Genomic DNA, 17,908 nt, shown 5'->3' with positions numbered 1-17,908 from the left:
TATATATCTTATGAACTGCACAATACATGTTATTTTTGCTTTAAGGAGTCATACATGTTTTAAGAAAATTAAGAATGAAAGTGATCTTTTATTATGTACCCATGCTGGTGCCATTTTCAGTGCTTTTCATTCCTTGAAAATCCAGGTATCTATCTGATATACCTTCATATATGATGTAGATACATGGTATATCTGTCTGATGCCTTTCAGTTTGGCAGATTTTCCTTAGCATTTTTCTTAGTGCAGGACTGCTGGTAACACATTGTTTTCCTTTTATCTGAGAATTTTTATTTCGCTTTCATTCTTGAAGGATATTTCCCTGAATATAACACCCTGTGTTGGCATGGATTTCCCTCCCCCTTTTCTGTTCTTTGAAATATTTTGTTCCACTGTCTCACGGCCTTCATATTTTCTTGTGAGAAGTCAGTAAAAATTCAGCTTAGTGTTTCCATGGAAGTAATGTATCATTCTTTTTCTGGCTGCATTTAATCCTTTCTCTTCATTTTTAGTTTCCAGCCGTGTGACTGTGATTTGCACCTCGGTGTTCCTTTCTTTGTACTTAACCTGCTGAGGTTTGCCATGCTTTTTGACTCTAAATTTTTTTCTTTTACCCAATTTGGGAAACTTTTCTCTATTTTTTTTGTTCCGTTGTCTTTTTTTCTTCTCGTGGGACTTTGGTTACATGTATGTTAGACTTTTTTTGATACTGCCCCAGGGACTCACTTTTTATTCCATCAGTATTTTTTCCTCTGTTCTTCATATTAGTTTTGTCTTCATATTTACTTACTCATTTTGCCATTTCCAGTGTGCCATTAGGTACATTAGTAAATGCTTATTTGAAATATATTTCAGCTCCAAAATTTCCATTTTAAAAAATTGTTTCTTGTTTGTAAAATTTCATTTCATTCAGTACAAGTATATTTCCATTTCCATCCTTGAGCATTGTAACAACAACTGCTTTAACTACTTTAGCTGCTAATTCCAATTACTTCATAGTCTCAGTCATTCTCTTTTGTTTGTCTTTTCTCGTGAATATGAGTCATGTTTTGCTGTGTCTTTGCATGTCAAGTAATTTTGAATTGTATTCTAGCATATTATGACTGGATTACAGATTTTTAAAATTCTTCATACTATTTTTTTCAGCAAGTAATTTTAGAAAATGCCACCATTTTCTTTGCTAGTTATTGTTTCTCTGTCTTATGCATTTCTTCTGTTTTTCACTTGTTTTTCTGCTAAACTCTACCCACAAATAGTCCTTTTGTGAACATTTGTGGATAGTAAAGCATTAGCTTTATAATGCCTTAAAATATCTTAGTTGCTCTCCTTCTTGAGTAATACTTTACCTGGGAATTAAGTTCCAGATTGGCAGTCTTTACCTTCAGTACTCTGTGCCATTGTTTACAGTCATCAGCTGTTGCTGGGGAGAAGTCAGCTGTCAGTCTAATTGTCATTCCTTCAGAGGTAATCTGCCTTTTTCTTTGGAAACTTTTAGGATATTGTTTGTATTGATAGTCTATAATGTACTTATGTGTGAATTTATTTTTACCTTTCTCTGTATGTGATATGCACTTTCAGCTCAACATATTTTTCACTTGTGGAATTAGCTAAATCATCTCAGTAAATATTTATGCTCCATTTTATTTCTTTAGGGATAGTGTATCCTTTTTTCTTTTACATAATCCTAAATGTATTTGAAAATTTTTTTCTTGTCATGCTATCCATTGATTGATGGAATCTAGGATGAATTCATGTTTGTTGGCCTCATATGTATTTCTAAAATAGATCTAGTATATATTTTAGAATTTTGTTTTTGCAGCCTCATTTTAGTTGGAAAGTTTAACATTTGTCTTCATTTTGTTTATCTGTCTAGCCCTGTACTTATTTTCTTTTTATTACAGTTTATAGTTGCTTTCTAACTTCTGGGCCCCCAATCTAAAACCAGTTCTGCATTAGAGTTTCCGGGTTCTGTCTTCAAGGCAATATTGGGAGTATTGCAGATTCAGTCATGGATCCATTCAACAATGTTATCCAGACCCTAGTCAAGAGGCTGCTACTTTCCCCTTCCCCAGCTAGGCCAAAGGGTCATATAAGCTTTAGCCGAGGCAACAGGTGTAGTCGGTGTTTTCTTATCCTCCTTCCAGGAGGGGAAGCCTATTCCAGGTGTTGGCTTTAAGCAGTGAGTGTGGCACCTGATCTGCTTGTGGAGCCATTTTGTTCTTTGTTTCCTCAGAAGGAGAAACTCCTACCCAGTAGTGAGTGCCCACAGGCCCAGAGTTGTATCCCTGCTCATAGCTTTGTGTTTCTTCTCAAGATTATCTTGTGACTTACTACTTTTTTTTTTAAATAAATAATTACATTGTATATTATATTTGGACCAAAGAGGCGGAATGAGAATACCAACTTAAAAACTTTTTTCTAATGACTCTTGACTAGACACACAAAATGTTGTTTCTTAATGTTTGTCGTTCTTGTGTCATTTGACACATACTCTTACTAGTAATATTGCTCTTGTAAATTCCATTGCCTATGAGTTTTGTTATGTAGTAGGACAAACACTAAGTTGTTTTTCTTTTTAAAAATTTCCTCTTAATCAAAATTCTCTATTTTTCCGTATGAACTTTAAAATCACTTTTTCTAGTTCAAAAAATTTATTTGGAGTCTATCTTGAACTTCATTATGTGTATATATTAATTTTAGAAAGATTGCTATTTTTATGCTGTCCAGTTATCAGGATACCTAAAATACACATTTACTTACTGCTTTTAGAATACTGTTTTTGAGCCTTACTTGAACTCTTTATTCCCATTTAAAAAGTTTCTGTAGTTATTATGCTTGGTCTGTCTATACATACCGCTTCATTTCTCTAGCTGCTTATTCTCTAGAAGAGAAATAAAAATGTTTTTCTCACATTCAGTCATTTTGTCAAAATACATAATTCTAGAAGCTTTTAGTAGGTTCCATAGTTTCCTACCTACATAATCATAGCAACAACAAATTAAGATAATTTTATATCTTCTAAAGTTTATACTGGTTATTTAGCTTTCTTATTAAACTAAAACCTTCAAAATGGTGTTTAACAGTTGTATGCATCTCTGTGTTGTTGATTCTAGTGGAAATGCCTTCAGTGTTTCACTGTTGAATACCTTACTTGCTATATTAGATTTGGAAAAAAAGATACCATGTTTAAATAGTGCCTTTCATTCTTATTGGAGTTTTTATTAGGAGTGGTAGCTGAAATTTGTCAAATGCCATTTTAATCTTGATACAATCACAGTCAACTACCTTTTAACAAATTGGATCAGTTTGCTTTTTTATTGTTTTTCTTTTTTCAACTGTTATTTATAAGTATATTTCTTTATACTTCCCTGTCTTTGAACTGTCCTTAGCAAGTTTTATTAATATTTTATAAACTTTAAAAAATGAATTGCATACCTTAATAATGACCTTTTCTCTTGTATTTCTTTTGTAGAGATAATTTTATTCTAGTGTTTCATAAATTAATAATTAAGAGTCCCATGTTTAGGTCCATTTTGTCAATTTGTCAAAACATTTTTGGAAAACCAATATATAGATTCTGCATGGCACCTATTTTTCATGTAATTCTGTTAAGTATTTCATATATTTTTATATGAACTGGACATTTTTTTCCAATAGGTCTCCATGTTCTTGTGTGTGGAGACTAGATTTTTACTGCGTCCTTTTGGAACACATTTGTTTCTTAACATTGCTTTTTTCTTCCACAAGTTCCTCTATACTTTTTGTTAGAAGTATTAATTCTAAATATTTATATGTAGATAGGTAGATATAATCCTAAATATTTATAGGTGACGATAAGTTGGAAAGATTTCTATAGTTGTTAGAGTGCAGAAGTGTTAGTAATACTTTGGGTATATTTATGGATGATTGCTATAGGAGTTTACTGTGAACTTGGGTTTTGTTATCACTTTATATTGCCCTCTTTGCTATTTCATGAATCCTGATAACGTTTTTGTAGCTACCCTGTGAGTTTCATTTGGGCTTGGTTCTGAAAATGTTTTGAGAGTGTTTGGTAATTTATACATATGTGACTCTAATAACCTGCTTTGCTTTCTTCCTTTTTTTAAACAGTTACATGGGAATTGGTCTTTCTGCTCAAGGAGTGAACATGAACAGACTACCAGGTACATTATGACTGAATGCAGTACAGTCTTATGGCCAACTCTGGCTAAAAATTTCGAGTAGTAATTTAAAATAGTTAAGTACATTAATCTTCTGTATTTTAAATCACTTACGAGTTCAAAGTGGCAGCTGAGTGGTTTTAATAAATTTTATGCTATTTAGCAAAACATAACATATATGCCATGCTTTGTTTTGTTTTGCTTGTTTTTGTTTTGTTTTTAGGTATTTTCAACTTCCAGTACATGGTCATACCAAAGACTTTAAATATTTTAATGTGGGTTGGTTCTGTTTCTTACCCAACATATTCCTGGCTTTTAACCCATTTTTGCTTGTTTAATATTCTGGGAATGAAGACTGATACTAAAAGTAAACTAAGGACAGTGTGAATGGCAAAACTGTTTCCCCGAACCATTAATCATATGCAAGTGATTCTTAGATTATATTTTCTGTATTCTGTTCACTAATGTTAAAAATTAACCTTGGGGAAAAGTTTTTGAAAATTGAAAGAAAAATGTCCTATTTTATATTTAACTCTGTGTGTGTGTGTGTGTGTGTGTGTGTGTGTGTGTTTAAACCAAATCAAAGCAAAATTCCTTTGGTCTGTTAGCAAAGGAAGTATGCGTGGAAAAATGTCTTGCCATGTTTTTTTTTTTTTCTTTTTTTTTTCCCTGGTAGTTGTCCTCTCTGTTTAAGACATGCTTTAGCATTCTGTGTGGCAAATTTACTTTCCTTAACATTGTAAGCAGTATTTTAATATGGAAGTTATGTTGTGTAATTGTTGAAAATTTACATGTCCTTTTGGGAATTTTATCTTTGTACTATCTGTTGTAGTACTGTTCTTGCTTATCTTGTTATACTCTTGGTGACTAACTGTAGTATAGAGGAACCTTACTTTTCACTGTAAATATACTGGAACTTTCTCTTTAGGCTGGGATAAACATTCATATGGTTATCATGGTGATGATGGACATTCATTTTGTTCTTCTGGAACGGGACAACCTTATGGACCAACTTTTACAACTGGTGATGTCATTGGCTGTTGTGTTAACCTTATCAACAATACCTGCTTCTACACCAAGAATGGACATAGTTTAGGTACTAAGATAATGAATTGCATGTAAAATAACCAGATGTTGTGATTATTGTACTTACAGCATGGTAATTGTACTTATTGTGTGATTCTTCTTTTACGAATAGATGCCCCTGGAAATGATTACTTTGTTCCTTCTAGGTGGGAGTTGAGGAAATGGTCAATATTTAAATCTAAAGTATGATGGGCCCACATTCAACTAAAAGCCCTTATTTTTTTTTTTAACAATGAAAGCCACATTGTATCACATATTTAGGACTAACTAGAAATAACCTTCATGCTCAGATATTTATTCTAGTAATAGAAATGCTGAGTGTTTTCTACTTTGCTTTGAATTAAGTCCTTCACAATCTGATCCAGTGCTCTAGGTAACAGGTGGTAAGAAAAAAGGGCCGTCAGTTTTTAGTAGAGTGTGGGGGTAATAACAAAGCTAGGAAAAGCTTGGTGCTCCCAACCAAATGAAGAGTGTTGACATATGGACGAATCAGGCCTATAACAGATTGATAAGGGATGGTGACTACAAGTTAGTTCTGCAAAAGGGAGCAGAATTCAAATAAGCAAGTAACAGCAAAACTTGTAAAAGACAGGTGGCAAATAAATAGATTAATAAAAGCATGAGCAAATCTATTCGTTGTAAGACTGACAAGAAATAAGGAATTCTATTTGAATAATACCCATGATACTTCAGATTTAAAATTATGTGTGGTTGTTAGGCTCCCTTTTCTTAGAAGTTTTTTGTTTTTCGTTTTTGTATTGCAGAAAGTATAAAGGGTAGCAAGACTAATGCTTTAAAAATAAAAAGGTTTCACATTATTTTACTGTTTGAAACATCCTTGATTCAGAATAGCAAATTATTTCTGATGAGGTGAAGTGAAAGAAAGCAAAAACTAAGTAACCCCAGAAGGCAAACATTTCAGGTTGCATATAAATCATATTTAAAAATTAAGCTGAAAATAGTATGCTTAGACATATAATAAATGTTCTTTAATATAACACAAAAAACTATTCTGGAATTTCATAGTATAAAATCCTAACTCTTTGGCTACATTAGTAATAGTTATTCTTTTTTTAAAGTATCTCAACATACTCCTTATATAAAGTTGTTATTTATATTCAGTTTAAAATTTTTCCTTCTGATTTTTAATACTGATTCTAAAGTCCTGTGCTATCTGACTTAAAGGTTGTAGCAAGTGCACAGAGATTCTTAGGTTCACTTCGGAACAAGAAAATGATAAAGAATGCATGCAGATTATGTGTATCTATGATTTGATTGTTGTGGCCAGCTGGTTCCCAGGAGGATACAGCCCTTCTAGTTTATTTGTTACTGTTCCAGCCCTGACTTATCAAAGCAAACTGGGATGGTCCTTGTTGGCTTGGCTGCTTAAGATAATTTAAAATCTTAAACCAGGAGAAATGACCTTTGGTTCAAAGGTGCAAAAGAAGACATTTTTAAAACCAAAATTTATCTTTTTAGTTATAAACTTTATTCCAGAGGAGAAGTGTTAGGAGATGAGATCATAGATGATGTGCTATAATTTTTTTCTTACTAGATTTTCCCAGGCATTTACATTGAAATTTTCTCTTGAGTAAGAAAGCTATTTTAAAAATGTAAGATGTTATTTAAGAAAAGGGTACCTAATGATGGAATCACATGCTAATATTAAGTAACTTTGAAACATTTGTCATTATTCATTCATAAATTTAATTAACGTGTATTAAGCATGTAAAGAGGCAGTAAAACAGTGGTCAGTGTGGTTCTTCAGTTGCCTGGGATTTATCCTGGTGTGGCCGTATAACCTTATGCAAGTTTCTTTTCTGTGCCTCAGATCATAAAGTAGGATCACTAAAATGCTGACCTTATTAAGGTTGTTAGAGCAAACTGAAATGATGCATGTGAAATTCTTAAGTGATTGTCTAGTGCATAGTGAGTACTCACTAAATGTTGTCTACTGTCATTTGCCAGACACTGGGCCAGGTGCTGGGGATGCAGTGATAAAACATTGGTGCACAAAAATTATTCCTCTAGAGCAGAGGTCAGCAAGCTATAGCCCATGGGCTAAATCAGTCTCCTGTCAGTTTTTTAAATAAAGTTTCATTGCAACACAGCCACACCCATTTATTTATGCACTGTATATGGCTGATTTCCTGCTACGATAGCAGAATTGGGTAGTTGAAACAGAGATCACATGGCCTAGAGAGCAGAAAACATTACTCTCTGGCCCTTTACCGGAGCAGTGTGGAGCAGTGTGCTTACCTCTGGTCCAGATTCTAGCATCTAGAAGATACAGTATTATTCAGTTACTTTTCTCTTGTATTTCCTGAAGTGGATAATTTCTACCCAAAAGCTAATATATCTTTAATTTCTGTTTCCTGAAAATTTTCAAAATTTTTATTTACTTACCATATAAAGAGAAATGGAAAGTTTTTGAGAAAATAATTAAAGGAGAAACATTTCAGTACGCAAGTTTTTGAAATTTTTTGACTTTGTTTTGTTTATCATTCATCAGTTGAAGATCACTTTTCAGAAAGCCTCTTGACAGATTGGGAAACTAGGAAGAAAACTGTTTTCTGTGTAAAATGTAAATAATTACACAACTTGTTAAAATGGCAACTTTGCGGTCTGAATCTGTGTGTAGGTTGTGGTGCTGTAGGTGGCAGTGTTCAGAGGTGTGAGTCTGTGGAACCAGGCTGAATTTTTCATTAGAGTTTTTGGTAAAGTAAGGATTTCAGTAATTACTGACAAGGAAATTTTGCTAAAACAGTATAAATTTAGACCGTCTTTGTTACCAATAGATATTTTCGAGGAAAATAACTGATTAGGCTTCTGTTTTATAAAAAATGATTTTATACAGTGTATGATAGTATTTTATTTATTCTCTTGTTTTCTGTATCCTTTTTAGTTTTCTGAAATTTTTTAGAATAACTTGTCGTATTTGTTTGGCCCTCAAGTCATTTTGCATTCTATTTATTAATGAAGCTCAAGGTAATCGGAATGTTTTAAGGAGGATGGGGAGAACTCCAGCATTGCTTTTCCTTTTGACAGGCCAACATGAATTACTAGTTTTTAAAAGTCATGAAATCAGTACTTTTTAATTACAAAGCACTATTTTTATACATTTTACACATTTATTTAAAAGCATATATAATAGGGATTTAATAGTCAGTTTCCCTTCTAACTTTCTTACTTTAATAAGTAGAGTCAGATAGTTGTGTTTTTCTGGTTACAGCACGATTACAGAGCCACAGAATCCCAAGTGGGAAGAGACCTTAACGATAACTTCACAGAAGGGCCCCCATTTTTTAGATGGTGCTCAACACCATAGAGGTAGTGGTGCTGGCCTAGTTTTATTTTGTTTTAATGTGTGTTCAGAAAGGATTGTGATTAACTGAGTCACCAACACCACCCTTGTTATTCTAGAGCTCAGTCTTTTTAAATATATGAATGAGGTCCTACAGAGATAATTTGGTTTGTTTATTATCTTATTTTTGCCTAAGTAATGTATCTAAATATTTGAAGGGAGATTATTACGCCATCACTTTGGGACGTCAGTAGATTTATTCCAGTGTATTGCCAATATTCAAATGTATTTGGTACACAACTGTGGAAACTACTATCAAAGGACATTCCAGAGAAATTCTCGACTATATAAATCTGTGCCCTTTGAAAGAGGAATTAGTTCTTTTTTCAGAGTAGTCAGAAGTTATTTGCAAGTATACTTTTATAAGTTTTGTTTTTTAAAGAAACAGGTGCTGTATTTTCTGTTTACCTTTTCTTGTTTTGGGTAACAGAAAATCTTTTCCCCTCAAAATTACTTAAAAGCTAAGTCGAAGTAAGGAAGATTAAATAATAAGGCTGGGTGAAGCAGCTTAGGTGTAGGGCAGAAATTAAATGACTGTTTTGCAACCAGTTTTCTTACGTGGTTCTTAACATAGCTCTGAAGATATATTCTGAAACCTTTTCAGAAATCCTGGAGGCAGCAGCAGCCCCCAGAGATAAGACTGGTGTGTAACTAACAAGAAAGATGAGCTTGGAAGGGGCCAGCATTCTCTCAGTCCTGCTAAGCATTACTGAGAAAAAAATTTGTCTTGTTATTTTATATTTAGGTTTTTAGTTTTTTCTTCTTTTGCTATTCTTTCCCTTCTTTTTTAGTTAAATTCAGCTTGTCAGCGTATTCTGCCCTTGAAAAACAGCTTCTAATGCCACTTTTTTTTTTCTTTTTCCTTTTCAGGTATTGCTTTCACTGACTTACCGGTAAGACATAATTTCTTATAAAAGTAGTTTTACATTTTTAATTGAAAGAAGTATAAAGAAACTAGTGCTAATCATGTTTAAAACACAGTCTTACTGATAATTACTCGGTTTACATGTGGTGCCATGCACAGACTGGAGCTCCTTTCTCGAGCCACCATTGTTGTAGTCCTTCAGAACTCAGGCTCCAAAGTGCACTGGACACCATTGCCCAGGGGAACTGAGTTGCAGCTAAAAACTACGTTGGAAATGATCATTTAAAACATGCTTTTCAGTATCACTGTGGATTCATTCAGAATGTTTCTTTGCTATTGCTGGGCTTTTCAGCAAGTGTCTGTACAATTCTAGCCCTTTACGAATTGAGTGTGTGCTGAGTGCCACTGTGTGGCGGGTTCTGGGCCTGGGATTCAGAGGTCTCTGTCCTCTTGGAGTATTCAGGCTGAGGAAGTCAGAGAATAAACTGAACGTTAAAAATATTTTAAAAGGTTTTAAGTACTTTTTAAAGAAGGAGAAAAAACAGAGCGTGGGAATACCGAAGACAACATGGGTTGTACAAGTTGTTCCCTTTGCTCAAGGTAAGACTTGAGCAGAGACTTCTGGGGACGCGAGGGAGCTGACTAATAGATATGTAGAGTGAGAATGTTCCAGGCGGAGAGAATGATTAGGGAATGGTACTAAGGCGGGAGCTCATCTGGCGTGTTTGAAGAATAGCAGGAAGTGGGTACGGAGACATGGGAGGAGGCAGTGGGATGAGTCAGAGATGATGGTGGGGAGGACCAGTAGATCCTCTAGACCTTGGGGGCCATTGTAAGGCCTGGGCCATTCGCTCAGATAAACTGTAGGGGGAGTAGGGGTGGAAGCATGCTGCCCTGTGAGGGGCTGTTGCAGAAATTCAGGCAAGAAATGATGGTGACTTGGCATAACTAGGGGTGTAAGGCATGGTTTGATTCCAGATGCCTTAGTTACCAAATCTAAGACGCTTGTCAGTTGTAATATGCGTCGTATCTGCCCTAAGGTGGGAGGGGAAACCAACAAACTAATAAACTTGTGAGACAGTGCTCTCTTGTCATTTAGAATGTATATTTTACATTCACTGAATGATCTCTTCAGGTATTTAAATGTGTATTTTTAGTCAGCATCACTTCCTACACACCTAAAAATGATGCAGTAAGCAATATAAATTAAGGTACTCCCCAGACTTCGTCACGTTCAGAATCCAACCTTTTACGGCACTTGCGTAGATTTAAGTCCCTGGTTGTCTGCGTGATACTGTCTTCTCTGCCTTCAAGAACATTTCTTTAGAGTTCTCCATTATGTCTCTGACATTTGCTTTCAAGCTCCTGATCACATGGTGCCAGGTTTTACACCCTCACTTTCTTCATACGACCAGAAGGTATTAAACTAAAGGTTTCCCGACCCAACCAGGACTCTGACATTCCTTTCACAATGGGTCAATAGTGGCTTATTGACTAAAGTGTCTTAGGGGTTGCACTTATCCAGCCGTTTGAGGGAGAAAAATCAAGACCCAGAGTTTCAGTGAACTCGTTCTTCAGCAGGTTCCCACCAGTGCAGGCGGCGACCGCTGCTGCATCATGACAGCTGCCCTACCGGCGGCCGTGCGGTGCCGCTGACTGTAGATGATTCCAGCCTCAAGTATAGACCCCCAATCTGTAGATTATTAATCTCCCTGAAGCAAATGCTAGAAAAAAACAGAAGAAATCAAAGTTATAATAGAACGAAACAACTTTGCTAAGCTAGAGAAAGTTTGGAGTCTACAGATCAAAATTGCTCATCAAGAAGCATTATTTGATGAGCAGTGATGGAGAACACATGTTTATCTTTTAGAAAGAATACATAATCTTAGGATTTTGTCTATATTTATACTAAAGCAAGTTTCAGATGAGTTAAATGAGTGATAAATACTAAATAAATAAACAAGATTTTTTAAAAATCTGAGAGCCAAGAGAATTTTCTGATGGATTGCATGTGAAAATGTGAGAGAGAAGATTTGACTTCAAGATTGTTGGCCTGAGGAAAGAGTGGAGATGCCATTTACTGATATGGAGAAGGCTGTATTTTAGGTGGAGGAGGTTTTGAGGAGGGAATCAGGGTTCAATTTTGGGTAAGTTAAATGGACTTGTCAGGCATGCAGTCCAGGCTATACAAGCCTGGAATTCAAAAGACTGATCTGTTCTGAAGATGAAAATTTGGGAGCCATTGGCATTTCAATGTTTAAATTTAAAGTCATGAGACTGGATGAGATCAACAAGGGAGCATGTGTAGGCTGAGAAATAGAGCAAGGGCTGAGTCCTGGGGCGTGCCGTAGTGGGGAGAAGAAAAGGAACCAGCAGAGTGAAATTGAGGAGTAACAAGCAGTCGGTGAGGTAGGAGAAAGACTAAGAGTTGGGTGTCTTCAAAGCCAAGTGAAGAAAATATATCCAGAAGGAAGGAGGAATCAACTGTGTCCAGTGCCACTACAATACATCACATAAGACCAGGACTGAGATTTGACTAGTGGGTTTCGCAGAGTGGCAGTCACTGGTGACCTTGCCAAGAGAGTTTCAGCAGAGTGATGGAGAAGTCCTGATGGGAAAGGTTTTAAGAAAGAGTAGGAATATAGAGTATGGACAATGCTGGAGGATTCTGATCACAGTGGGAAGTAAAGAAATGGGATGTGGTGGCTGTAGGAGACGTTTTGTAGATTTAGCAGGGTGTTTGCTGATGAGAAGGACTCAGCAGCAGGAAGAACAGTTAGTGTTGTATACAGAAAGGAAAAGTAACAGCGATCATGTCCTTGAGCGGACAAGGGAAGTGACAGCGAGTAAGTGGGAAGTGGGGCTTCAGAGAAGAGCATCTGTGGTGGGGATGGGGGGCTGTAGGTGCAGATGCTGGTAGGTGGGTTCGTGTGGCTCAGAACTGTTGTAGAGGTTTTGCTAAGACCCTGCGTTTCATTTGGAGTTGGTTAGAGTAGCTGGTTCGGGTGTTTTTCCTTCCCCCTCTTTTTGTGGCACTAAGCAAGTAAAACCAGCTTGCCGGAGTTAGGAGGGTTTGTTCCTCATTGATGGTGGTGGACGTTTGGAAAGGGCTCAGCTAGTTGTAGACACGGTGACTGCTTTTGTGTTGCCTTCGCATCGCTTTCTGTCCCACTTTAGAATCACCAGTTATGTTTTTTGCCTCGTCTGTAATTAACCAAGGATGATATTCAGCTCTGTCGCAGTGGGTAAAGTGGTGGTTTATGGTGGTGGTTGTAAGCTTTCTTTTAATGTAGTGGTTCTGAGAGCTCTTTATTTTTATGACTGTGAGATCTTCTGGGACTTCCACATGCAACATATCATTCTTCTTAAAAAGGAAGGAAAAAGTTAGTCTTTCTCTTAAAGGTACCACCAAACAAGTATTTATGTTTTGTACCTGAGATCTCTCACTAGCGAGTCATAGCACTCAGTCCTGGTGGAGAACAGAGTTATAGAAACACAGTTCAGCTATCATGGGACATAGGGTGTTTTACATCTCTGAAAAACCTTAGGTGCTTTTCAGAGTAATCTTTCTTCCCCAGCTCACCTCACCAGTTTGAGAAACATCCATCTATAAACTAATTCAGTTTGGAATTAGAGAAATTCCTTTTGTTCTGGAAGCTATTCACGTTTAAAATGAGGCCACTTTCCAGTTCCTTAGTCTCATTTGAAATCTACTTTTTATAGATACATTTACTTTCATTTTCATTAGGAAAAAATCTTTTAAATATAAGAGAACAAAACTCTGATATTGAGAATATGACTTTTACTGTGTATACTGGCTTTTGAATAGTATTTTTAGTAACTTCATCTTTCATGGGATAATAGAAATGAGACCCACGTATTTTTCTATTCTCTTGATAGAGACTTTAATTATTTTCACTTATGTCTAATTCTACATAGGCAAGAGTGATTTTTTTTTTTAATTTAGAAACAGTTTCTGAGAAAACATTGTTTTACATAAATCCACAGTCTGGATACATGCTGTAGCATGGATGAACCTTGAGAACATTATACTAAATGAAAGAAGCCAGTCACGAAAGACCACGTTTCATAATTCTGTTGATCTGAAGTATCCAGAATAGGCAAATCAGTAGAGTCAAAAAGTAGGTTAGTGGTTGTCAGGGGTTAGGGGATGTGGGTCATAGGGAGTGACTGCTACTAAGTATGGGGTTATTTCTTAGAGTGATGAGAATGTAAAACTAGACAGTGGTGATGGCTGCACAGCTCGGTGACTGTACTAAAAACCATTGCATTGTTATTTTATTCTGTTTTTAGATATCTATAATCTAGCAAGGTAAAAAAGTCTGTTGTATTTTTTAAAAATTATAGTTTAGCCAGTTACAAGCTATGTCCTTAATAATCTCTTCCCTTCAGATTCTTCAGTTTTAAGGTTGAGTAAGTCGTATAAAAGTTACAGGTATTTTCATTGAGCCCAAGCTAACTTTGTCATTTTTAGTTTTTTACCACTTTCTGATTACAGGAACTTCACAGATAGTGTTATATATTCAAGTAATAAAAGAAATGTTTATACATACAGTAATGTAAACAAGAGAAATTCCTTATAATCCCAGGTTCTTTAGATAGAATGATTGTGCTGAGGGTCTGTCCTTCGGGCCTGTTTGAACTTACATTAGCCAGTGTGTCCATTATATCAGCATACAGATCTTTTACTCTTCTTTTTGCTTGTTTTTATAATATCTTACTGTATGATGTACTACCACAATTCTAAGATACATATTTTTCATATTTTAATGTTCATGAAATAGGATGCAATTTAGAATCTGTGGCCTGTCAGAGTTTAGTGACTAGTGTTTTTTTCTTAGACATAATGTTGGTTAAGTCCTGGAGTTACTGGAGTCTGAGGTTCAGTGATATGTGGTATATAATGTCACCTATGACTGGACCTTTTTAGTTTTTTATTTGCTGTTACAACTAATGCTGCAGGACATATATCTTTGCACATGTTTGTTTTTCTGTGAGATTAAATTCTTACAAGTGAAATTGCTTTGTCAGCTTTATATTGGCTCACATTTCTGTATACAGTGGCTGAGGGGGCTTATTTTCTCAGTCTTCATCCACACTGGGTATGTCTCAGTCTTTTAAATCTTATGTGCAAAAAAATCTTATTTTAATTTGCTTTTTTAAAAATTGAGTTTGTGTCTCTTCATATTTTTATTGTCATTTTATATTTCTTCCTAAAATTGCCAATATATTGCCAGTTTAAAAATTTTGAACTAGTAATCTTTGTCCTCCAGTATTGTGAGAATATTTTTTGTATTTGGAATATTGATCTTTTATTATATATGTGACAGATTTTTTTCTATGAAGTCCATTTGTCTTGACATAAGAGTGTTTGGCTTTATATATTATTGTTTTAAAGTATGTCATAATTTTGTAATGGGCTTTAATGGAAAGAGTCCTATGCTTGGAGTAGGGAACCATGAACAAGCTGTGTGCTTTTGGATAAATCCTTAAGCTCTTGAGGTCTTGGTTTTCTCACTGGTGAACTGAGAAGGTTGTAATAAGCGTCTCACTTGTCTTAGCTTAAAATTCTGTTAACTTGCTAGTTTTGTTGATTATGAAAAATCAGTACATTTGTGTACATTGCAGTATCATTTATTTCCCTAATCCAGTGTGACTATATTTCTCAATATTTTGGAACAGTACATGCCTTCTGTTTTTGATTTGGTTGCTTGGTCGGTCAGTTAATTTTAAAAACACTGTCTTAGCTTTTTGCAGTAAAATCTAAGCGTCTTATATTTATACACAGATTATCCTCTTAATCTTTACCTGAATTTGTACTGAGAATACTTGTGATAACCATTAAAACAAACAAGGCATAAATACAGAGAATAAAGATGAAGTAGGACTTGGAGTAATAAAAAGAAAAATTGAACTTAGAGTTGGTATCAGATAAACCTGTGTTCCAAGTCTGCCATACTGTAGAATGACCACGAGCAAGTTAATTTACCCCTAGTCCTCAATTTCTGTATCTTTGTAATGCAAATAATAATAATGACTTAACAGAATTATAATGATTAAACCCTGTCATTTAGTAGACATTCAGTAACTTATTCCCCCCTTTAGATTAACAGCTAATGATAGAGCCAAAAGAAGGACTCCTGTCTTTTTTGAACACATACTTGAAGCTACTAAACTTGATTGTTTAGCCTTGAAATCTTGGAGTGTATCTTGGGGTAAATGCATTTCTTATGAATTTGAATGTTTAACTCCATCCTTTCCCTTTCTTGAAATAAGTGGATTTGAGTTCTTTATTTTTATATAAAGGACCTCTACCCCTAATGGTACTGTTTTGCTTGTAATCCTTATCACCATCCCTTTATAAAGGCATAGCAGATGTACAGATGTGTGAAATTAGTAAACTTAAAATAGTACGTGCCCTGTTAGGATATATTTCTGTGGTAACTAGCTTTCACATGCGGTTTCTAGAAATGCATCACATAGATCATCTATAAAAGGGTAAACTTGGATTATATGTTTATACTTGAACCTCTGTAATTACTATATGACATATTCTTAAGAGCAAGAATGATGTCTTCATTTATTAGAAGTATAATGCCATATGGTCTCTGAATAAATAAGTGGCTTAGGCAGCTACATATTTTTCTTGATAATTAGATTACAGGAAGTGATATTTTTCAGCCAGCATATAATGTGTGTTAGATCATTTGCTTTAGTCTTCTTCTACTAGTTTTTGACTGAGATTTTTAAATATTCATCAAGTAAATTTGTAGTTCTGTTATTTTGAAGATAGCATTTGAAAGAATTGAATGAGTTTTTAACATAAAAAGGATAGATGTTCAGTGAAATGTGTTCTCTTACAGCCAAATTTATATCCTACTGTGGGGCTCCAGACACCAGGAGAAGTTGTTGATGCTAATTTTGGGCAACATCCTTTCGTGTTTGATATAGAAGATTACATGCGAGAGTGGAGAACCAAAATACAGGCACAGATAGACCGGTTTCCTATTGGAGACCGCGAAGGAGAGTGGCAGACCATGATACAAAAGTGAGTGAAGAAATGTGAATTGGCATATTCACAAGTACCGTTTTTATAAAACGTTTCTCCTTTAGGTATGAAAGACTGTTTATTGAAGCTTTTTAATCTATTAATGTATATCCTAGTAATTTTAGTGTATTAGTAATGTTTGGCTGACACACATGCATAATTGTATTTTAGTCTGACTTATTAGTATTTTGCTGGAGGAAATAAAGTGACACTAGATCTCTTAGGTTAGGCTTATTCATTTGCTATCCTGAGAAATAGGATTTAATGATTTAATGATTTCCATAGGTTGCATGGTTCAACTATTAATAGTGCCAATGCAAAAGTAATTTCAGAAAGGTAATTTAGATTGTATAATTCAGCAGTATGGTTTTTGGACATGAAGTTGGCTGTGTTGTTCAGCAGTAATTTAAATATTCATGAGGAAAAAGAATTATTGCTCAATAAGAATAAGCATCAAAATAATAGTGTAGTTTACATTCTGGGAGAGAGACTTGATAGGTACATTTCATGTTTCAGGATTTGGCTAAATTTTTCCAGTGAATGGGTTACTCTGCAAGAGTAATATCAGTTATTTTTGTTTACTAGGACCCCTTTGACCAAAAGCCTCCAGCTTAAGGAATTTTTAAAACTCCATTTACTTGTTGTGTATGCTATTACTAGACATTTAAGAGGAGGTGAAGGGAACATGGAGTGTGGATTCCTTGGTGCAGGTTAAATACTTAGGAGCCAGTAAAGACAGTGGTAGAGGAGGGCAGCAGCAGGCCAAAAGTGGGTGTCGGTTAAAGTACCATAAAACGAATACCCTTTATCACAACGCATTCTTTATAGAAAATTTTCACCTTGTTTTATTAGGGAGCTTTTTATGAAAAAGTAGAATTTCGTTATGGTAGTCAGCAAGAAAATATAGCTCCTATGACAGTCAACTTTTTAGACTACGCCTTTGCTTAGAAGGCTAGAGATAACCCCTGGATGTCAGTAGTACTGAATGGTAGCTCTTAAAACTCAAAATAGTAGAGACTTTAAATAAATACCATTGAGTTTAAATAGTCATTGTCACTATTGTAATCTAACCCAAGAAAATAGCAAAGCTTAAAGATACCGTCAGTCTGAAACAGTTCATCTTAACTGTCTGTATAATTGCTTTGAACCATCTTAAATTTATCAATCTAATAAACCTTGGCATATTTTTTGGAAGAGATGATGATTCTGAAAATAAGCTGCCTCCCTAGGGCTGTTAGCGTCTGGTATGACAGAGCTCGACACTCGCTGAAAGAACACTGGAGCCGACTCAGAATCCCATGGTCGCCAGGAGGTGGGGCTGAGATAGGCTGCGCTCTGAGGGTCACGCCCCTTGGTGCTTTGCCAGC

At 35.3% G+C, this 17,908-nt stretch overlaps 1 protein-coding gene across 1 annotated transcript in view; it reads left to right on the top strand.

The window, feature by feature from the left end:
• The window catches only part of RANBP9 (RAN binding protein 9), a 73,981-nt gene that overhangs the window by 35,492 nt on the left and 20,581 nt on the right, over positions 1-17,908 (top strand). The window contains exons 3-6 of the mRNA XM_031435175.2: positions 4,108-4,160; positions 5,086-5,253; positions 9,478-9,500; positions 16,357-16,541. Coding sequence (XP_031291035.2) covers positions 4,108-4,160; positions 5,086-5,253; positions 9,478-9,500; positions 16,357-16,541 — 429 coding nt within the window. The remainder of the gene's footprint in view (positions 1-4,107; positions 4,161-5,085; positions 5,254-9,477; positions 9,501-16,356; positions 16,542-17,908) is intronic.

Source organism: Camelus dromedarius, chromosome 19 (genome assembly GCF_036321535.1).
Source record: "Camelus dromedarius isolate mCamDro1 chromosome 19, mCamDro1.pat, whole genome shotgun sequence".
Classification (NCBI taxonomy): domain Eukaryota; kingdom Metazoa; phylum Chordata; class Mammalia; order Artiodactyla; family Camelidae; genus Camelus; species Camelus dromedarius.
This window is presented reverse-complemented; position numbering and strand designations above follow the sequence as displayed.